The sequence below is a fragment of the Panthera pardus genome, unplaced genomic scaffold (assembly GCF_024362965.1).
Source record: "Panthera pardus isolate Hobbes unplaced genomic scaffold, ASM2436296v1 HiC_scaffold_11, whole genome shotgun sequence".
In the NCBI taxonomy this organism is placed as follows: Eukaryota; Metazoa; Chordata; class Mammalia; order Carnivora; family Felidae; genus Panthera; species Panthera pardus.
In genome coordinates, this window is record NW_026526666.1 from 66,584,938 (window position 1) to 66,608,936 (window position 23,999).

A 23,999-nucleotide genomic window follows, 5' to 3' on the forward strand; every position below is an offset into this window, starting at 1 on the left:
ATAGTGGTTGCTTTGTAGACCAATCTTTTATCAGAGGCCTCCTAGGAACCTTTTATATAAGGACCTGGCTGCCTTCCATGATATCAGCCTCTGAAAGTGAGGCATGTCCCCTAGACCAGTGCTTCTAGCCTTTTACAAATCATTGCACACATTGAAAACGTTTGTATGCCTCTTTAGGGTAACCACACTAAGTTGCTCAGGGTTAGAAGGCAACCCAGCCCTGAGGATTCTGGTTGCCCTAAGGGATGAGAAGGCTAGTATCCTGGCACACCTATAACCTGCCACAGCACTGGGGCTGATCTGCACTTTATTTCTCTTGCCACACTATAGAATCCTCATTTGTGAATTTGCCTATGCCCTATTTATTAGGCTTTCAGGGACAGTGAGCTTGCAAACCATTCTATAAAGTAGGTCTTCTTTTATTTACTTGAAATCATGTCTTCTGGAGCCCAAGAGGGACTAATCTTGGGAACTGTCTTCCCAGAATGAGGACACATGCCTGTTCCCATTCTCTTTATGTTCTCTACTATTTTATTATTGTTTTGCTTTTTATGTTCACTCTGTACACTAGGATCTTCTGTTTCTAGACTAAAGAGGCTTTCCTTCCCACCCCCACCCTACCCATCTTGATAGAAGCCCCTCTATTCCCTCTGGGCTTTCCCCACTAGATGATATTAAACTAACATCGTTGTTTAATAGTATAGTGACGAGAGCCACCACCAGGGATACCAGTGCAAGGAGAGGGTCACATCTTTCATTTGGTGTTCAGGGTCTCCCTGACAATGCGCCAAGTTTGAGGCCATTTTGACATTAGCAACACTTTAGAGCCGTGTCCTCATTAACAGCCTGTCTAAAAGCACAGAGTGGGAATGAAGAATCTAGATTTGGTCCCACATCTGCCATGAATGCTAAGTAATCTAGGGTAAATTCTTTTCCCTCACTGGACTTGTCTGTCCTCATCTGTTACAGAGATAAAAACCCCCTCCAGGGGCGCCTGGGTGGCTCAGTCGGTGGAGCATCTGACTTTGGCTAAGGTCATGACCTCACAGCTTGTGAGTTTGAGCCCCATGTCTGGCTCTGTGCTGACAGCTCAGAGCCTGGAGCCTGCTTCTGCTTCTGTGTCTCCCTCTCTCTCTGTTCCTACCCACTCGCATTCTGTCTCTTTCTCAAAAATAAATAAACATTTAAAAAAAATGTTTTTTTAAACTTCCAGGGGCACCTGGGTGGCTCAGTCAGTTAAGTGTCCAACTCCTGATTTCAGCTTAGGTCATGATCTCACAGTTCATGAGATTGAACCCCACATCGGTCTTTGCACTGACAGCATAGAACCTACTTAGGATTCTCTGTCTGTCTGTCTGTCTGTCTCTCTCTCTCTCTCTCTCAGTAAATAAATAAACTTAAGAATCCCTTCCAGATCTAACAATCACTGGGTTTGTGATAATTGAGGAGCTAGATAGTGATATTTTCCCATTGCCTGACATAGTAGTACACTCTGTTTTGGGGAGATACGTGCTTCAGTTACATGAAAAGGATGATCCTTCTAAGTACGAGACTTAGAAATAAATAGTCTAGTGTATGACTGCAATACTAATACTATCTGGTGTGATGGTTAAGAACACAGTCTTTGGAGCCAGACCTAGTTTTAGATCCTTATTCTGCCTCTTCCTGCCTGTTCAGTCTTAGGCAGGTTATATAATTGTCTGAGCTTCTATTTCTCATTTTTAAAGTGGAAGTAATAGCACCTCCCTCACAGGGTTGTATAGTGTAAACCATTTAGAACAGTTAGCACCTAGTAAGCTCCCAATAAATGGTTAACTGTTACCATTATTATAATGTGATAAAACAAAGAACAGATAGGGCAGCCTATAAGATACAATTTTTATCCCTTTGCCACTTTAGTCTTCTCTCCCTTTGTTGTTCCTTTACCTTTTCTTTCATTCTCCCTTCTTCCCATCTTAAAAAAAAAAAAGTCAAGGAAATAAAATGTCTTGTAGGACCCTATTCTTTGCAGCTGCAGAAGGCCACCCAACCTCACTCTGTAGCACACCAGTTATTCTACCACAGTTTAATAATGGAAAGAGGAGATCTGTCATTGTTTTCTGGAAAGTCTTGTTCCAGTGCTACTTCTTACCTGTGATGCAAGAAGATGACATGTTGGTCTAGAAACTACACAGGAAGCTGAGATGGAAATAAGCTATAGAGTAGTCCCGTAGTGGCACCCTTCCAGACTGAATTTTCCTTTTAGGGTTGCATTACCACCTTCAGCAAATATAGAAGAGAAGTTGCTATGAGTGAAAACTGGCATTGTCCTGCTTGGTGATGATGATGATGATGATGGGTAATCCCTTATGTTTGCAAAAGACTTTACAGTTACCAAAGTCTTTTCACACCCTGATCAGCATATGACCAGTAGATCAGGTCTTAAGTTCTCCCTCTGGTACTTTGTGGGTATAACTGGCCTTTCTTTTTAGGGATTCCCAACTCATCAGAAGGTAGTTAAAGAAAATGGACAATTAGCTATTAAGACCACATTGACAGTAACAAAAAACAGCCTGTGTTCTTGTGGGGAAGAACAAAGCTCATACCACAACAGGAAAAATGGGCTGTGATGAAGTTGCAGAGTGCCTGCTTTCTTTATGCTCAAAGGAAAGCCAGTTAGTCACATTACCTGTTCCCTGTTTAGAAGTAGGATCAGACATGATGAAGGGGGATGCATCTGATATAAGCTGGAAGTTCACAAAACTGGGTGCAAATTCTAGCCTTATCTTTTCTACCTGTGTAATCCTTGGCAAATCCCCTAACCATTTTTGACCTCAAAGAATTCATCTATAAAATGGGAATAATAGGAGTACTTACCTCTTAGGATTATTATGACAATTTAATTAGATAATATATAGAGCAACTAGTATAGCATGTGGCACTTATAAAATGCCAAATAAATGGTAACTATTGATGATGTTAGTAATTATTTTTTAAACTTGTAGTATTTAATGTGCATTTTTTTTTTTTTTTATTTTTTTATTTTTGGGACAGAGAGAGACAGAGCATGAACGGGGGAGGGGCAGAGAGAGAGGGAGACACAGAATCGGAAACAGGCTCCAGGCTCCGAGCCATCAGCCCAGAGCCTGACGCGGGGCTCGAACTCACGGACCGCGAGATCGTGACCTGGCTGAAGTCGGACGCCTAACCGACTGCGCCACCCAGGCGCCCCTAATGTGCATTTTTTAATGGAGTAACTAACAGAATAGATTACTTATACCAAAAGATTAGTTGTTCTCTCATGTTCAAAGTAAATGCTAATTTTGAACAGAACCAAAAGCAGATATATATATTCAGCTTCACTTTAATTTGGAAACTTACGTAAGCAGTCTTTGTGCTGCCTCCTAGAGCAGAAAGAGCTCAGGATTTGAAGTGTGTTATGTACACATTCTTCAGAAGGAAGTTTGTCAGCACATTCATTTTGTGTTCAGATAACTTGTTTGGTTTTTTTTTAATTTTCTTTAATGTTTATTTATTTTTGAGAGAGAGAGAGAGAGAGAGAGAGAGCAGGTAAGGAGCAGAGAGAGGGAGACACAGAATCTGAAGCAGGCTCCAGACTCTGAGCTGAGCTGTGAGCACAGAGCCTGACACGGGGCTTGAACTCACAGACCGCGAGATCATGACCTGAGCTGAAGTCAGACGCTTAACCAACTGAGCCACCCAAGCGCCCCTCAGATAACTTGTTTTAAGAAGCATGTCTTTGGGGCACCTGGGTGGCTCAGTCAATTAAGCGTCCAACTCTTGATTTCAGCTCAGGTCATGATTTCATAGTTCATGAGATAGAGCCCCAAACCCCGTGTCAGACTCCTTGCTGACAGGTCAAAGTCTGCTTGGATTCTCTCTCTGCCCCTCCCCAACTTGTGGGGGTGCTCTCTCTCTCAAAATAATAAATAAACTTTTAATTTAAAAAAAAAGCATGTCTTTAAGAATAGGCTTTTTTTGTGGCAATTTAGAATTGATTAATGCCCTGACTAGGTTGCTCTCATCTTCTAACCAAAGCAGAATAGACTTTGAGAAAAAAAGAGTTATGACCCTTACATCAAGTTACATCAATCATAACTGTTAAGCCCCTGTTCAGTGTTGTGGGGGCATTTGGGGTTTTAAGTGACATTTAAATAATATCCCTTCACTTCACTTGTCCAAGACTAATTGAAAGACATAAGACCAACAGAAAGAGTAGGACTCGGGGGGAATACAAATATCACCTTTGTTACTGAACATGTTGATCAGAGATTGTGGCTTGGGATCTGCAGCCAGGGGTCTTACTGATACATTCTTTGTCCCTAAATGAGACAGACTTGCCCACACAGTCCTGGGTATACAACTGGTCAGTGCGGGCCCCTTGTAACAGAAGAGCAGGTTTGGCTCCAGAAAAGGGAAAGGAAGGGGCTGAGTTTAGATTCTTCTACCCTATTCACCAAACAGGTAGATCTCCTTTCACCCTGTGTGAGAAATGGGGAGAGCATCCCAGAGTCCCTCTGTGTGGAAGCAGGAGTATGAAATAAATTCTTCATGATTGTAAGCTTCATCTTATAATCTTCACAACAATGCTGGGTGGCAAAAATGTCTCACTATTATAAATAAACAATGAACCAGAAAATTAAGTAACTTATCGATGGTCATCAGAGAGTTAGGAGGTTTTAGCAAAGGAATCCAACCCAAGTCTCCCTCCCTAGATCATTGGGGAGCTCGCACCACACAAATGACATCTACTAAGATATAAAGAAGACATTGAATTATAGTTGCTTCCATGTGTGAGGCTCTATGATAGTTATTTTAATCCCTACAACAATGCTTTCACCCAATAGAGAAGGAAACTGGATCTCTAAGCATCTTAGAGCATGGCCAAGAGCTGGAATTTGAACCCATGTGTTTGTTTCCAAAGCTCAACTGCAGCCCAGTTGACCTCAGTGAATCATTACACTGCCCCCCCCCCCCACATTTTTTTTTAAATGCAAAAATTAAAACTTAGAGAAGAAAAGTGATTTGTCCAAAGTCCCACCACTAGAGCCAGAACTGGAACCTATACATCCTGGCCCATTACATCCTGACACCATTATAAATATACAGCCATGGCGGTCAGTACAGAGGAATGTGGAGGAGAGAGAGCTTGCTGAGGGCTGAAAGGTGAGTGAGTGCTTGCAGAGACTGTGTGATGAGTGCTTGCAGAGACATAGAGGATGGTACCTGGTTGTCTTTCACATCTCTGGGAGGGAGGAGAAGGAAGAAGGGGTATGGATGAGATTCTACTGTTTGTTGTCTGTGTGGGCTACAGAAAGACTGTGAACTTTCTGCCAGTGTAGCAAAGGGACTGCTCCTGGGGATCAGGCTGCGCAAGGCTCCTCTGCACACAGTGCTGCCAGCACACAGTCTAGAAAGTGGTGGTATTGGTCTCCCAGAGGAGAGCAGCCAAATACTACAGAAAATATGAGAACAGAGCTTTTCTCCCCTTGAAGATGCCGGAAGTTTCAGAAATGCAAATTTTACTCTAAAAGCAAGAATAAATTATAGAAACCACTGGTGGTTTATTGTTTCCCCATTCCACACACTGAACCTTAAGCCTGTAACTCACAGAGTGAGAACACAGTTATACCACATGAAGGAGGTGGGGGAATAGTTATAATGGAAATTATAAGGAAACAAACAGGTCAGAAGGCTTGGGTTCTGGTTCTGCCTCTACCATTTATGCTGTGCGATCATAGGCAAACACAGTGTCTGGATCTCATTTCCTAATCTACAGAATGTGGCTAATTCCCAATGCATGGTTTTCAAGTACTACTGCAGTGCATTTCCCTCATGAGCTATTAAAATACATTGGGAGCTTTCAAAAAAATGCAACCTAGCATGTTTTTTTAAGACTTTATATTTTAGAGCAGTTTTATGTTCACAACAAAACTGAGCAGAAAGTACAGAGAGTTCCCATATACTCCCTTACATGTATATCCTCCCCCATTATCCATTATCAACATTCTCTGTTATCAACATCCCCTACCAGAGTAGTACATTTGTTACAACTGATGAGCCTACATTAACACATCATTATCACTCAGAGGTATATAGTTTATATAGAGTTTACTCTTGGTGTTATACATTCTATTGGTTTGGACAAATGTATAATGACATATAACCATCATTATAGCATCATACAGAGTATTTTTACTGTCCTAAAAATCCTCTGTGGTCTGCCTATTCATCCCCTCTACCCATCCCAACCTCTGGCAACTAGTGATCTTTCTACTGTCTCCATAGTTTTGCTTCTTCCAGAATGTCATATAGTTGGAATCATACACTATGTAGCCTTTTTGATTGGCTTCTTTGATTTAGCATTTAAGATTTCCTCCATGTCTATTCATGGCTTAATAGCTCATTTTTCTAGTGTTGGATAATATTCCATTGTCTGGATGTATCACAATTTATTTATCTGTTCACCTACTGAAGGATATCTTAAGATGCTTCCAAGGTTTTGGCAATTGTGAATAAAGGTGCTATAAACATCTGTGTACAGACTTTTGTAGATTGTCGTGTGGACATGTTTTCAGCTCCTTTTGGGTAAATACCAAGGAGTACAATTACTGGATTATATAGTAAGAATATGGTCAGTTTTGTAAGAAACCACATGTCTCCCAAAGTGCTATGCCATTTTCCATTCCCACCAGCAATGAATGAGAGTTCCTGTTGCTCCACATCCTCACCAGCATTTAGTGTTGTCAATATTCTGGATTTTGGCGATTCTAATAGGCATGTCGTGGTATCTCATTTTTATCTTAATTTGAATTTCTCTGATAGCATATGATGTGGTGGAGCATGTTTTCATATTTGCCATCTGTAGTAGATCTTCTTTGATGAGGTGTCTTTAAGCTCTTTGGCCCATTTTTTAATTGGGTTGTTCATCTTATTGTTGAGTTTTAAAAATTCTTTGTATATTTTGGATAATCATTCTTTATCAGATGTGTCTTTTGCAAATATTTTTCCTCAGTCTATGGTTTGTCTTCTTATTCTCTTGACAGTGTGTTTCACGGAAGTTTTTAATTTTAATGAAGTCCAGCTTATCAATTATTTCTTTTGTGGATTGTGCCTTTGGTGATGTATCTCAAAAATCAAAGCCATTGCCAAGGTCATCTAGGTTTTGTCCTATGTTATCTTCTAGGAATATCTTCTAGTGTTGTGTTTTACCTTTAAGTCTATAATCCATTTTGAGTTAATTTTTTGGGAAAGATGTAAGGTCTGCATCTAGATCCAGTCTTTTTGCCTGTCAGTGTTCAGTTGTTCCAGCAACATTTGTTGAAGCTAGCATTTTTTCCTAAATGTGAAAATATTAGATTCAAATTTATCTTCATTCAGTTTCAAAATAAAAGCATTAATTTTGTTAACAAAACTAAGTAAAATAACAAGAACTGATAATAATATCTATCTTATATGATTGTGAGTCAATGTTTGTGTAAATATGTTGTAAACTATAAAGTACTATGCATATATTGCCACTATTATTATTTTATTATCACTCAGCTCCTGCTCTGAGGTAGCCCCCAATGTAGTAGTAGTAGTATATTTATGCTCGTTTTTTTTTTTAAGTGAGAGGCAGAATGTTGTGGCTAGAAAGAACCCCAAAATAGAAGTCAGAAATTCTAGGGTAGAGTACTACTTCTGCTTCTTATCAACTGTGTGACCTGGGCCAAGTCACTTGACCTCTCTGAGCTTCAGGTGGGCAACCTGTGGAAAATGAAGGGGTTGGACTTTTGGCACTTAAGGAACTTTCTCCCCCTAACATTCTGGGACTCACTTGGTGTGGCCTGGATGAGATTCTGTCACATTGATTCACATTTTTCTCAATAGCAATGTTAGACTTTTTTTAAAAAGGAACTGAGGCCCAGGGAAGTAATAGAAATAAGATGTATATGAAAGTTCAAACTGCTGAGAAAATTGATCTAGGAAAGAATAGCTTTGTTCCATTTTTGCTAACATAAGTTTCACAAAGATGAATTGCTAAAATATTAATTTAATAAGAATATATATTATTCACTTTTCCTAAGTATAATGAATAAAATGTCAAAATGACTGACTTTCCTTTTCTAACAGACAAAGTCAGGCCATATCTCTTATCTGAGAATGCGCCTCTTCTCCCAAGGAGTCCCAAAGGGTGGGTTTCTCTGTTGATTTAGAGAGTCAATAATTCAGTAAAGTCCCAAGTAAATGGCAGAACACAAGCTCAGTTTGGGTTTTTGTATTCGTATTTTATAAACATTTCAGGGGTTTTTTTTTCCTGACCCTTGATCTTTTGCCATTCTTAAAGTGAAGATCTTCTCTCTTGGAAGCTTGGTTAGAAACAACCTCAGGGCCATCTCATCCAACTTTTTTGTCTGGGTGGATCCTACTCGTAGCCACACCTCGGGCTGAATATTCTAGTGGTTCTACATATGGATTCCAAAGCTAGATTCACATTCTGGCTCTTTCCTGAATAGCGTTGAGACTTTGGGTGAGTTACTTAATGTGTTCCATGGATCAGTTTTCTCATCTGTATAATGGGAATAATAATTATACCTACTTCAGAAGATTAGTATGAGAATTAAGTTATCTTATAAATGTAAAATGCTTGGAATATGCCCGTTACAAAATGAATGCTTAATAAATGTTAGCCATTATTATTATCTTCATGATCTTCTCAAATATACCCTTATTTGAATGCTTTGAGGGTCAACAGAGAATGTACTCATTCTCCCCTCCCCTCCCTACTTCTCCACTTCCACAAGGCAGCCTATTGACATGTTAGTCAGAAGCATTCTGGTTATGAGCTTTGGAGTCAGACAGACTTGAGTGTGAGATCTTATTCTATCTGTACCTTGAGCAGGATAACCCATGGTATCTTCAACTATAAAATGGCAATAATAATACCTACTTCATTTGACTTTTTGAGGAATGGTTAAGGTACTCTATATAAAGCACTTAGCATGGTTCTAGCTACATTGTAGGTACTCAGTCAGTAAATGCTAGTTGCTGCTATGACGATGGTTATGAAGAACAAGAAGAAAACAACAGAAGGAGGAAGAAGAAAGTAGCACAGTAGCACACCAGCAGCTGCTGCTCTGTTAAAAAGTTCTTTCTGACCACCTGAATTCTGCTTCCCCTGCGATTTTAGCCCACCAGTCCAAGCTCTGCCCATTGGCACAGTGAATAACATGAATAACACATCTGATCTACTTGGTAGTCCTTCGGGTAGCCCTTCCCCTGTAGCAGCAACCACCACCACCACGTCTCAGTTCCTCTCTCTCCCACTCTTCAGCCATTTCTCAGAGAATGTGGTTTTTAGGCTCTTCCCTGCCTGGAGGTCCCTTCTGGCATGCTCTACATTCTTCTTCTTCTTTTTCTTCTTCTTTTTCTTCTTCTTCTTCTTCTTCTTCTTCTTCTTCTTCTTCTTCTCCTTCTCCTTCTCCTTCTCCTTCTCCTTCTCCTTCTCCTTCCCCTTCCCCTTCCCCTTCCCCTTCCCCTTCCCCTTCCCCTTCCCCTTCTCCTCCTTCTCCTCCTTCTCCTCCTTCTCCTCCTTCTCCTCCTTCTCCTTCTCCTTCTTCTTTTAATGTTTTCTTTTTTTTTTGAGAGAGAGAGAGTGCAAGAGGGGGGAGGGGCAGAGAGTGGGAGACAAAGGATCTGAAGCAGGGTCTGCACTGACAGCAGTGAGCCCGATGTGGGGCTCGAACTCAAGAATCATGAGATCATGACCTGAGCCGAAGTCGGGGACACTCAACAACTGACCCAGCCAGGTGCCCCCACATCCTTCTTAAGTGGGACCCAGAACACTGGGCCATCTATCTTGCAGGGGAAAACCTCATCCCCCTAGGTTCCCCACAGTCTTTTTGTCCAAGACAGTCAAATAAAAATGGAAGCAGAGGTTGTCCTTGTTCATTTTGAAAATTCCTGTCTTAAAATGATCTTCAAAGAAAAAAATAGTGCTTCTGATCTGGGGTACCAGAAGGAGCAGCCCCCAAATAGCCATGTTTGCTGTGAAGTAGTTCAGCACAGCCCCACTGAGGCTATCAAAGGGGGTCTCCAGATACTGAGGCATTACCCAAGGGCAGCAGGGCAGAAATAAGAAGGCAGCCTGGTGCAGACTGGGCCCCAAGAGGCCTCAGGGGAAAGCTCCAGCTCTGAAGTTAGACCAGGACCCCTCCCCAAGGCAACATTCCAGCCAGTAATGGCTACCACCAACTGAGCAAGTACTGGCTTGGGCAGTGTACCAGACACTTTACTAATATTCCATTTAACCATCACACCAACCTATGAATGCGAAACTGATTATTCTCATCTTAAAGATGGGAAAACCTAGGCTCTCTGGTTCTATAATTTCTTCAAGGCCCATAGCTAGTAAAGTGACAGCAAGGATTTGAATCTAAGTTTGCTTCAGCCTTTTTAACCATTATGCTGTATAGACAGACCCTTACCATGTGGCCTTAAACAAGTGGCTACAACTTTGAGTCTCAGTTTTGTTATCTCCACCCACCTTGCATGGTTGTTACAGGAATTAAATGAGATAATATAAAGTCCCTGGCATGTAACAGGATTTGAGAAACTTTATTTTCCTCCTTTTCGAGCCTCAGCCATCTCACCCCAAAAAACAGAGAAAATCCCTTAACTTTTCTTGGACACTGAGTCTAAGAAAACTGGGTATGTTTTCTGAACCTCTGACCTTGCATGTTGACAACTTAAGCAGGGTGCAAGGAGGGAGCAGGGAGCAGGCAGCCTCCCAGCCTGTTTTGCTTTATAGCATAATTTTTCTGCCAGTCTGCATAGTTCTGGCACTATTGATTATGGTTTCTCCCAACAAACATCATATTTACAAACTACAAATAACAAAGTAGAAGATGCCGGAAGAGCTCTGGCATGTTAATTAAGAACAATAGACAAAGCAGCTGGGCAAAAAATACCAACGAGTCTGAAGCAGAGGCTCTGTTGACAAAAGACAGCACAATATTGTATGTTAATTGGGGAAGTGGGTAAACATTTGCCAGCAGCTTGCCCCCCGTGCATTGGAAGACAGACAGCAGGCTGGGCCCTCCCCACCGTCTTGCCTGCCCATCTGCCCAGAACCCAAGAGATACCAGTAGAGCCCCTTTGCTCTGGGGTCTGTATAAGCAGAGAGGATTCTGGAGGTGGTTGTGTCTCCTTAATGACCCTCCTGGGCATACCAGGTTTCCATCTGGATACAGTCAAAGATCGTGTTCCTCCTTCAGCTCGCCAGCCTGCTTGTGACACCAAGCCTCTCAGGGACCCCATCCCCCTCGGCTAGGAGAAAACAAGCAGAGCCATCTCATTAGGTGTGGCTTGAGTTGAGCAGAGGACAAGATTGCTGGCTTCAAATGCTGTACACTCTGCAGACTGCTGGCCCAGAGCCCCTGTCTCTCACATAGCAGACTACCTGGCCTCCCATCACACACACTCAGAACTATCCATTGATCTGTCTGTCCATTCTTACGGTTACTCACATACACAGGAGCCTTCACTGAACACCTACTCTGTGCCACACACTGTGCTAATTATGTATTTTTTTTCTCATTTAATCCACACATCAGTCATGCAAGGTTCATATTAACTTCAAAGCCACAAAGCTAATAGCCAACACAGCTGTGATTGAAACCAGAATCTTTCTGGTTCCAGAGCCCCACTGTCCTTTCCACTACACTACTATTTCTTAACTTTTTAAAATTTATATTCCCTTCTGATAAATAAGAAAACTTTGTTTCTTTCTCTCACTCTCAGATTCATAAATCCTCCACCCCTGCCCTGGCCTAAGGGGTCATAAACCTAATATAGAGTTCCTGTATGATTAGCCTATCCCAACTGACCCAAGATTTTGTCTAGCTTTACTCCCAACAGTTCATATTATAAAATAATGATTTTTTTTTTATTTCTAAAATATAAAGTCTTATTGTGGCATTGACTCATTTTTTCAAACTAAAAATTCTCCCACCCCACCAAGGAGATTGTTGATATCCCTTCCTAGGGAGAGTGTCCTCAGTGGAGGATATTGATCTTTGGGCATGGCAGAATACACATTGTCCAGTTTACTACAGGGAGGTTTAGCCATATCAGCCCCAAAGGCTTAGCTCTTTTCCCACCAAGCAGAAAAGTCCTTCCATGCTGTGGGGAGTTAATCAAGCAAAAGTTCCCAGGAGTGCCAACCAGCTGTTCAGCCAACACCCTTTCCTCAGGGGCTCCTGTCAGCCAAGCTGAGCTATGTAGGAGGCAAGGACCTTCCACTTGCCCAGGAAGAGGTCCAGTCTCCTGAAGCTATGCCTGCCCTGTGGTCAAATGCTAGTTTTTCCACTCAACTATGAGATTCGACCTCTATGAGCCTGGTTTCCCCTGTTATAAGATGGTAATAACTCTACCTACGTCATAGGTTTATTGTGAGGATCAAATAAGAGAACAGGTTTGGAAATGTTCATGCCACTGCTTAGCAGACTGAGAGTCAGGTTGCACAGACAAGATCTGAATGCCATGTGGAGAAAACAGTGCTTGTGCCAGTCTTTTGAATATATTTTCTTTCTTTTTAGGTAACCCAGCTGGACCCAAATAAATCACTATTGGAGGTAAAGTTGTTCCCTCAAGAAACCCTTTTCCTTGAAGCAAAAGAGTAAACACAGCCCAGCAGTGGAACCAGCCATTCCTTGACAAGCCAGAGGCCTGCGTCAAGAGAAGGGCTCCTCGCCAACCCACCTACACGCTCGTCTCACTCAATTCAGTGTCACACTCTGCCTCTTGCAAGATTGCTGGAAAAAAGTAATAATAAACATAGCTACTTAAAAGTTCCCATCCATGAGTATATGTTCCCACCCCTCATAGAGAATTACAACTCTACCACCCTCCCTTATCCCCTTCACCTCGCCCTTGTTCAATGACTAATGCACCGTTCAAGTGTGAGTGATCACGAAGTAGAATTTTTACCTCTCGAGTGCCCATCTTTTCCCCACACTGTCTAGGACAGTTCTGTCTGCCCTGTGACACCAGGATGCTATGTATTTGATATGTCTCATTGAGCCAGGGCTCATCCACCTCTGCCTTTTTATTTTCATGACTGGATTTCTACTCTGTCACCTAATTTTAAAAGGCATGGGGGAAATAAGTTAAATGGGACTTCTCAGCATGGAGATTAAACATTGTTGTAGGAAAAAAAGCATATCATCTTTGTTGGTACTTTCTGACTTCTTTACTAAGATGTAAGATGTGTTTGAGGACTGCATTCGACATATATGCAAGATACTTATTTACTGCTGCTCCCTCGGGTCTCCGGGTTCCACCTAGGAGGTATTTGCTGTTCCCATGCAACAGGGGAAACTGTTTAAGCACATTATGTGAATATAGAGATAGTGTGAAGAGGACCAGTACCAGGACTTTGGTATCTCGCCCAGCTGCAGGGAACTGCTGTTAGGTTTGCATTTGGGCAGATACCAGCTCCCATGTTGCTGATCCTTCAGTGTACACTGAACACAGTTCTCTCCTGCTTTTCCCTCCCTCCACTCCACCATACGTTTGGACCTTGTTATTTCGTATTTTAAGCACCTTGTCTATCACCAAACTCTGATCAGTCACCCCATGGACTCTGAGCCTCTATAAAACCTTGCTCCACTATTTCACTCTTTTAATGTTTTAGTATTAGATATTGGGTCCCCTTCTCAAATGAAAGGGATGCCATCCTATGGCTGAAAATTCTGACTACATGTATTTAAGAGAGCAAACTTGGGGGCTCAGCTCAGAAGACCTGTGTTGCCTGAATCTACATATAATAATTTGGGGACAGTTTAGTAACCGTGGGTTTTTGTTAATCTGTGGATTTGGGGTTTGAAGTTTAGTTCACGGAAGCACTATTTATGCCTTCACAGCCAGTGATTTCTTTTTGGTCTTGGAATGTTTCTCCACATCTGTTTTTATGTCACCTGTGGTCTCTATCCCAGGGGTTAGGATTCTGATTTTGACATTCTCTATTTGTCCCAAGTATAGTCTAAGTGCTGGTTTTTTCCCCTGGCCCAAGTCAAGGGTTCCTTGGAACACTCCAACTGAAGCCTAAGATATGTTTAGTCATTTTCCCTTTGCCTGGAAGTGGATATTGGCCAGGAAAATTCCACCTTGTGTCTTTTCTCTGATGCTCCAAACAGGGACCTCCCCTGAACACTTTCTTACAAGAAAGAGATGTGTTCCTAACAGACCAGTGCTCCATCTACTTAGGTGCAGGCCTTCTCTGGCCCCAGAGGTCTCCCAGGGAGACTGAAAGGAAAAGAGACCCATTGTGGGGGGAGCACTTCCTCTCCGGCTCCACTCCTACCTCCCTTTTTTTGGGGGGTGGGGGCGGTCCACACCTACCTTCCTACCTGGTGGTAGGTAACCTGGTGGTCCCACAAGATAGTCATCTCCAATGCTACAGATGCACTAGGGCACCAGGTCTTCTTTTTCCAGGGAGACCTTGTTCTGTAGCTGCCATGCAGAAGCTATAGCCCTGAATGCAGACCATACTTAGGAACAGCAGCAAGAGTGTGGGTGGGGGTGGAGAGACAAGACTCTGAATTCACTTTCATGTTTAACCTGTTCTGTCGGATTTAGGTTTGACTTCATCATATTGTTCTGCCCTGTCATCTTCACTTCTGTATTCCAGTGGTACAGACTTTATTCTGAAACTGATTTCATAGAAGTTATTAAGTGCTTCCTTTTTCGACCCTGACTTGAGAGATTCTCCTTACTCAGGTCTCATGAAATCCTATCCTATAGGCCCTCATTGCCCCGAAAGGCCTCAGCTAATTGTCACTGTTGACTGATGCCATTCTGTTCTGTCGAACTCCAGAACAGGAGACCAAAGCAGTTTTAGGCTTTTTCCAACAAGTACAACATTAAAACAATTTGCATAAAGTTAGGTTCTAAGAAAAACATTAAGCAACTTGCTATCACAAGAGGAGCTATTAAGTCATTTCTGCTATCACAGAAAGAGCAATGTCTTTTGGCAATTCTTCCTCATACCTTTAAACTCCCTTGCGCTTTGCATCCCAGCCTCCGGATGCAGTGAGTCAGTCAGAACAAGTGCTCAGTGTTCTTATGCCCAGCTGTTAATAGTGAAGTTCCAGGGCTCCTTGTCATCCTCACTCCTGCTCCAGTTCATTCCTTAGTGTTTCTCAGATTATCAGCTGTATATTTGAAGCATTAGTTTGAAGTTTTAAGCAAGTATTGACAATATTCCACAGTCTCTAAGAAGGTGCCGTTTGGGGAGGTTTCTGGCTTGCAATGTTGCCATGCTCTGGCACCACTAGTTTTATGGGACACACAGGTGTTCATCTCTGAATTGTAAGCATCCAAAGTCTTGAGTTGGATGAGACTTTTATGGAATCTTTCTTTTTTAATGTAGGAGAATAGGATTTGGGCTTTTATAAGTTTTATTTGGTGACATTATAAACATAAAATAAGTTTGTGGTTGTATTAAAATCACTACTCCCAAAGCTACACATGCTGACCTGAGTATGCTGGTCAGTGGGTTTAAAGATGTTGCACAGCTCTGGCAGATTTTCCCAAAAGCACAGAAGTTGTTCATTTGGATAGGGGGAGAGCGTCCTAATTGTCCCCATGAGCAGGATCACTGGCACATTTCTACCATCCCTCTCAGCCCCTCATCCATCCAGTCCCAGTCCCAGATCCCATAGGTGGCTGGAACATGGAATCCTAAATTCAGTCCACGAGTAATCACTTAAACATCACACTTCACAACGTATGTGACCCTTTCATATGCATTATCTCATTTGATCCTTTTAAAAATTCTTAGAGGGAGCTATCTCTCTCTCTCTCTCTCTCTCTGTCTTTTGCTCTCCCACCTCCTCTCCCTCTCTCCTCACTCTCTGTCTCTCTGTCTCTGTCTCTGTCTCTCTCTCTCACACACACACACATATGAGATTTTAGGGTCTTCCAGTTTGAACCTTAGTCTTGCCACTTAATAAATTTGTGACCTTAAGGTGAGTAACGTCTCTGAACCTCCATGTCCTGATGCATTCAGATAGCATTTTGCAGTTTCCCACCCCTTCCACACACATCACCATGGCCCACTGCAGTGAGAGAAGCAGGGCAGAGATGATTATTCCATTTTTGCATGTGGGGCTCAAAGGGCAGTGCTTGCCTGAAGTCACACAGGATGTCAATAGAAGAGTCCACACTCGAGCCCGAGGTTCTGATTTTCAGTTTCACAGCTCTTTTATATAACAAATCTCTAAATTTTATGTCCAAGAATGGAGCTTGGCATCCCCTAAATTGTGTATAAAAAGTTAAATGTGTAGTTTTCTGGAAGAGGAAATCTGTATTCATAAGATTCTCACTGGGTAATATTGATGCCAGAAAATTCAGAACCACCATTTATGCAGATACCATCAGACTATTTGGGAAGTTCATTTCTTTTCATCAAGCCACATTTTCATCTAAACGAAAGCTACACCCCCCAAAGGGGGTGAGATACAACAGTTGGGCTTTCTTGACTTGAACCTCCCTCTGCATTTAGTGCTTCTCTCTTGTCTCAAATAATCTGCTTTGGAAGGTGACCTCTAACAACCCCAACTGGCCTTACAGCTCCTCCCTGCTGTATTTTGAAAGCGTGGTCTGAAAGGAAATACCAATAAAAGAGACTTGCTCTCCAGTCTTCATTCTGTTAACTCTCAATTTGCACATTATTAGTTGTTCTCAGTTGTGAGAGGTGATACAATGTGTGGCTAAGAGCATAGCCTCTAGAGCCATATTGCCTGGATCCAAGCCACTCCTGCACTTACTAGTAGTGTGCCCTTTGGAAGTCACTTCACCTTCTTGTGCCTCACTTTTTAGCTAAAAAAAAAAAGGAGGTAACAACAGTACCTAGTTGATAAGATTCTGAAGATTAAATGAACTAACATTTAGCAATTAGTTAACATGTAGAGCAGTTAGCGATTACCTGGTCTACAAACTCACATGGGGGGGGGGGTGGATTAAGGAAAAGAGCGGGAATGATGATAGCAGTGACAAGTGGCCATTTATGGGGGAGGACACAGAAAATATGAGAAGCAGAAGAATTCCAAGAGAACTGCTCTGTGGCCCTACAGGGAAGAGTAAAGACCCCTGCACAAAGTGTCACTGTTACTGGTGTCCAGAGGCTAATCCTGGGGCATCCATGGGAAGGAGGGAAGAGGAGACTAACGTGCTGAGCATTTAGGATGTACTCAGTAATGTGCTCAGAGCAGTACATACATTACCTCATGTAACCCCACAACAACCCTGTCAACTGGGTGATCTTGACCTTATTTTGAAGAAGAAACAAGCTCTAAGAGGTAAAGTCTAACTAGCCTGAGTTCCACAGCTTATAAAAGAGCAGAACAGAGTTTGGGACCCAGACCTTTGACTCCAAAGCTCCTACTGTGTTTATGGCAATGCAGTGCCACGTTCAAGGAAAGTATGACATATTACCAAGCGTTTCACATAGTCACAATCATAACATTTTTTAAATGTTGATGGATACAAAAATGGGTAAAGCCTTACTTCTATAGAAAATATAGCTCTCCAAAATGACTCCTTCCCCAATGTGTCAGGGGCCAAGTTTTAAGCAATGCCTTTGTTTTTAAGTACATGCAGTGATTTAAGAAGCATCCTGTAGCTTCTACATCTTTGACATCTCCGAAGTCCATCCCCTGCTCCTTTGTCTGTTCTCCCATGGGCATTTCTTCCCTAGACCTTTGTTGTCTCCCACCTGCGTCATAAAACCACATCCTAGTTGAGCTCCCTTTCTCCAGTCCCTCTCTTCTAGACCAGTCACCACACAGCTGCCAGAAAGAGCTTTCTAAAACACCTGCCTCACCATGCCACACTCCTGTTTTCATACCCTCAGAGGCTTCCCATTGCCCTCCAGATAAAATCCAAACTCTTGGCTTGGATTTAAAACTCCTCTCATCTGGCCCCCACCTCCCTTCCCATCTACCTCCAGCCATGCCCTCTCACACTTCCTGAGTCACCTGCAGTTTCCTGAAAGCATCAGCTCCATATCACCTCTGGCCTTGGACACTGTCCCCTCTGTCCTGAGTGCTCTCCCATCACCACCAGACTCCTACCACCCCTCTATCCTTCGCTTTCAGTTTAGACTTCATTTCCTCCAAAATGGTTTCACTGACCATTGCTACACCTTCTGCACCTTCTCCAAGTTAGGTGCCTGTGCTGTGAATCTTCGGCTCTGCGCTACCCTTCTCGTAGCGTGGATCACTCTGAATGGTTACTCTCAGCTCACATGTCCTTCCTGCCCCCACCTCAGACTCCTGAGCCCTTCAAAAGGTCTGAGTCACTTCTTATCCTCAAGGCCTGGCAAAATGACTAGTACATAGTAAGCACACGGTAAATTTTGACTCAGTAACTGAGTTTCAACAAAGAAATGACGTCTGTGTACAGGTGGTCGCTTCCATCTCTAACACCTTGCTCATCTGGGAACATTGTAAGGGCAGAGAACAGGTCATAATCATCTATTTCCAGAGCCAGCCCAGGGTCTGGCACATAGCAGTCATGCACCCAGTGGTTACTGAAGCAGTTAATTAATTGGAGCTGGAACAAAACCAACAGGAGCTGCTGGGAAGAAACAAAGGGTAAAGGAGTTGGTGTTGAATACCCAGGTAAGCCCTGCACAGTGTCACCCCATGCCATCTTCAGAAGTATCTGCCAAGTCACTCTACTAGTATCCTTATTTTACAGTTAGGGGAACTGAGGCTCAGAGAAATTATGTCACTGTCCAGAGACATACAGCTAGTAGAGAGGAGCTGAAATTCCACTCTCGATCTGAGCCCAAAGCCCATACCTGCTCTGTTTCCCCTCATCAGTAAGCCCCCCACCCCATCCTTGAGCTGCTTTAGTAGCTGTAACTTCTAAGCCACAGGTGATAGAATATAAAAATTCCCACACACACTTTCCCCCTTGCCTTCTAGGATACTGCCTGCCACTAGTTTCCTCCAACCCCTCTGTCTCCTGTGCAGTGTTTTTCTGCTCTGCTTGCCTGTGAAATGTCAGCAGCCCCTGAATTCCTTCCTCTGCCCTTTGCTCTTTGCAAACTCTCCTTAGATAGGAGGCAATTTGTACTTTGAAACTCAGCTCAGATTTTGCCTAAGGTATAAATTCCACAAGGGTAAGTTCTGTGTCAGTCTGATCTGTTGTTTTATCACTCCACACAGAGCTGGCACTGTATAGATGCTTGGTAAATAGCTGTTGATAATATATTGAACATTGATATGTTTATTGAATGTCAGGCACTAAATGCTTCACTCACAACAACCCTATGAAGTAGGAGCTATTAATATCCCCACTTTATTGGTGAGCAAACTGAGGAACAAAAGATTAGGTAATTTGTTCAAGGTCATACAGCTAGTAAACCAAGGAGCCAGGATTCACACACAGGTGGTTTGGCTCCAGAGTTGAGGCTATTACTCCATTCTACTCCTTTTCCTCCAGAAAGCCTCATGGAATCACCAGGACAAGTTAGGAGCCTGTCTAATCCCTGTGTTTGCCCCTAGCAGAGCACTTATCATATTATTATGATTATTTGCACAGAAGTCTCCCTTATAGACCATGACTGGTCTGCCCCACTGGACCTGGCACAGGGCACAGACAGTAAATGTTATATGAATGAATGAACTACAAAACTACCCTGTGAGATGGATCATACTATCCCTGTTTCAAACATTGATAAACTGAAGCTTAGGTTAAATCATTTGCCCAAAGTCTCATAACTACTATATAACATAACCCTGTCTATCACCAAAGCAAATCTTTTTTTTTTCCATCATGCATTTTCATTAGACCTGCATTTAATTGAAGTATTACTTAAGTGCTCTTTGCCTTATGGAGATGGGGTCAGTTTTCACTCATCTATTCATCATTTAGGTTTTTTGGTAAACACTGGATTCTCAGCCTCTACCCTCAGCTCAGAATTTCCAGGCTGGGATGAGGCCACAAATTTCAGGGCAGTGTGGCCAATGCTAGAGAAGTTCCAGGAACCATGGGAACCCAGAGGAGGCTCCCTGATTGGATAGTTGGATAGGCTTCTGGGAGAGATGAACCCCACCTAGGAGCTGTGGCCAGTCCATTCTGTAATAAATGGCACTGCCCTAGCCTGACAATCTGAGATCCCAGAGTTACAAAATGTAGGCATCCTACAGGATCAAAATGGAGACTGCTCCTCTGGGCTCAGGAGTCCAGGCCCCTGGAAATGTCCCCTGCCTTACTTGGGCACACATTGGTAACATTTGCATGATATTTTTCTGAAGAGTTGGCAACAAGGAGAGTCTTAGTGAAACTTTTCTCTGTGTTTTGAGGAGTCTAGTGGAAACACAAGTAAAGAAAATCAGGTGTGGAGGCCAGGAACTTCACTATATTTCTAAAGGAGAGTGCCAAGGTCTCAGCTGGATGGAGCATCCCACATAGCAATCATCATCTTCCTACCTGGGTCTGCATAGTCCTTTTCTCATTTCAGAGCATTTCCATATACAGCAGGTCTACCTTTCCTTATTCTGCAGATGGAGAAACTAAGGCCCAGAATAGTGAAATGAGCAAGACTCCATTCTGGCATGCCTTCAACCACATCAAGCATCAGTGAGGAACTAGCTTGTACAGTATCACCTACATGCCTCAGGTTCTTGATATAAAAACCAAGGTGCATTTTATGAATTTTTTACATGCTATGGGAGGTCATGGACACAAAGGGAAAGACCATGTTCTCTGGCATAAAAGTGGTACTGTGCCATGGGGAAAAGAACCCAGCCCCTGCCTTTGCAGAGCCCCACAAGGAACCAGCAGGGCTATGTTGTGCCCAAAATAGTGGAGGCCCTGAGAAGAGACAGATGGGGCCGCTTCCAGAGGCTGGGGGTGGGCTCTGGGCTGTGCTGCTCCTTTCTTACTGGTGCAGTATCACTTTGTGCTTTATAGCAAACATGTTCTGGTTAATGGAGCCCCTGGAGAGAGTGGTGGGTAGGGGAGATGAGGTGACCTAGGGAAGGAGATGGCCCAGAGTCCCTCTGGGACCTTGAGCACCCCAGGCCTGCCAGAAGGTCTCTAATCCATGACACCCCATCAGAATTCTGATTCTGGAGGGAGTTTTCAGATTATGGTTCAAGAGCAGAAGTCACCTGTCATCAGCTCCCAGCTCCCCAGTCCTTTTTCTAATGGAAGCAAAAGGGTACTGAGAAGGGAACAGTTTTCCCCTCTGGAGGGAAGGCAAAGAGAAGAATCGTTCATTCAGCAACTGACTAACAAATAACAATACCCAATATACCCCGAGTGTTTTCTCCATGTCAGACACCGAGAAGGAATTTCCATGAATTGTGTCATTGAATCCTCACAGTGACCCATGAAAGCTTCCATCTTACACAGGAGGGAATGTGCCATACTAGCACCCATGTTCAGCCAGGCTATGCCCAAAGGTGTTAAGGTGCTGCCAGACTCTTCACCAGAAGTGAAAGCGGAGTGTGGTCAGTCCTGAGGGGTGAGAGGGGGTGTACATGCTCCAAAGGGAGTGAAGAAAACCCCAAGAAAAGAGGCTCCCAACACCAAAAGAAAGGGTGCCTTCATCCACCCCTCCTACACCTATTCCTAGGGGCTCAGTTCTGAGAACTGGACAGGGTGGGGGTTGAGGGGAAGTGGCCTCAACTCTACCTCCTAGACTCACCAGTCTCTTCCACAGATGCAAAGAACAGTTCTCATCCCTCCCCCACCGAGCTGTATCACTCTGGGAAGTTACTTCTTCATGCCTCAGTTTCCTCTGACATGAATTGGGGATGAAGATGGGTAGCTGTGAGGCTTCAGAGAGGGCAAAATGCAGAGGCACTAAGCTTGCAGGGTTGGTCTGTGTCTACTATGCCTCTAACAAGAGACAGTGGGGCAACCTGAGTGCTGGGTCCTAAACAGTGAACAAAAGTGTTCCAGGTAACTGTGTGGCCTGGGCCTGAGCACCTGGAGAAGGCATCTGTGCATCCGTGTCACTGCAAGCCTGGAGTCTCAACCCATTGCTGGGGGAGGGGGGGGCAGGAAGCCACCTACTTGTCAGCTAACCTCCCCACCCTGACACAGGGCCCCGCCAGGAAAGAGAGTTAACATGTTGGGCTCTGGCCCAACCAGTATCGGGCCCTGAGCCAGTCATGCAGCTTGGAACTCACCCACCATACACAGTCTGGAAGGAGACTGCGCAGTCCCAGCAGGAAATGGGACGGGGTGCGGGGTGGGGGTAGGAGGGCGAGGGGAGGGTGGAAGTCTGAGTAGAACTCTTTGAGGGAAAGATGCCAAAGGTGCGTGGGTTAGTGTATGTGTGAGTGTGTGGCCCGGGCAGATGGATTAGGTCTCTCCCTTCTAGCCCCCTCCCCCTCCCCCATATGTTCATTTTGGTCGGTGACCTGAGGGTTACAAGCTGCGAGTATGCGGCTGCGGACACCCCACGCACTTCCGAGGAGCAATCGGCACTCAAACCCCGGCTGATCCAGCCCAAGAGCCAAGAGCCCTGAGGCCCTTCATCTTCGCATTCTTCTCTCCCCACATGCGATGGCCTGGAGGCTGCTGTTCTCCAAACAATCTGATTCCAGCAGGGAGGCGACTTGCCCACGGTCACACAGGGCTGATTCCTGGAATCGCTGTTTCCAAAGGCCCTCTTGCAAGAAGGAGACCACGAGAAGGAAGGTCCAAAAAAGACCACCCTGTGGGTGCACTCCGTGCACAAATCACTGGCCTTTCGCACCGTTTCCTCTGTGTAGAATCGCCCTTCCCTCCCTCAGCTTAGTCAGTTCCAGGTCCTTCCAAACTCAGCACCGGGAAACTGTGAGAACTCATTTAAAGTGGGTCAGCAAGGAGGCCGGTCTCTAAATATACTATGATCGGTAACTCTCTTATGCTCCTGTCATAACCAGACATTGCAATAGGTGAAACAATGTGTTCACGATAGATACATAAAATACTAAAGAATGTGCTTAAAAAACAACTCAAGGAACAAAACGACAAAATTTACAAGGGGACATAAAAGTTGTGAATAAGAAAGTCACACTGTGTCCGAGATGGAAATATCCCATATTGTGAAGATGTATAGGATAAATCTCCCTCAAATTAATTTCTAAAGGCAGTTAAATAAAATTTCCAAAGGTTTTTAAAATTTTACTTTCACTTTGGAGCCAGCTTTAAAAATTCTAAAATATTTATTCAGGTGACTATCTTTCCAAAATTGGCAAGAGTATTTGAAAAAGAAGAATCAGGAATCAGAAAGATGCTTGCTCTCCCAAACTTTACAGAACTACAATAATTTTTTAGTGAGGCTGGTGCAAAAGTAAATAGCTCCATAGAGAGAAAAGTGCTGAAATGACCTAAGGCCATCTGAGAATTCAGTATATAATATATGATCAGTGCAGAGGGGGAAAGGGTGGACCATTAGATACAAGCTGTGATAACTGGCTAACATTGGAGGGGGGGAATTAAGTTACAAACCTACCGCACAGCTTCCACCAAATTTAATTTCAAATGAACTAAAGATATAAATGTAAATCATTTATATGAAAAGGGGCTAAAACAAAATATAGGTGAATGCTTTCAGAAAGTTGGATTTGAAAAATCCTTGTTTAAGCATCTATAAAGAAAGAAGCATCTATAAAGAAAAAATGACAGATTTGGCTACATAAAAAAAATTAAACTTCAGTGTAACAGCAAAACTGGATAAAACAGCAAAAAGGGAGAAATGCAGCATATGTTACAGATAAGAGGATGCTACTGTCTTTAATATATAAACAGCCATTACAAATTAAGGAAAGGAGAAACTCAATGAGAGAAAAATAAGCAAAGAATATACACAGTTAAAAAAAAAACACGAGTGACTAACACGTAAAGAAAAACTAAGAAATAACTAAGGAAATGCAAATTACAATGACAAAAGATTCTTTTTTTCCTGCCTGAATTGGCAAAGATTTAAAAGATCAGCAAGATAC

General features: G+C 43.2%; 1 protein-coding gene across 4 annotated transcripts in view; it reads left to right on the forward strand.

Annotated features, from left to right (window-relative positions):
• FAF1 (Fas associated factor 1) overlaps nucleotides 1-12,836 on the forward strand; it is a 514,818-nt gene extending 501,982 nt beyond the window's left edge. For all 4 annotated transcript variants that reach the window (XM_053895524.1, XM_019449338.2, XM_053895535.1 and 1 more), the window contains one exon: nucleotides 12,582-12,836. In XM_053895524.1, coding sequence (XP_053751499.1) covers nucleotides 12,582-12,665 — 84 coding nt within the window. In that variant the 3' untranslated portion in view covers nucleotides 12,666-12,836. The remainder of the gene's footprint in view (nucleotides 1-12,581) is intronic.
• The last annotated feature ends 11,163 nt before the right edge of the window (nucleotides 12,837-23,999 follow it).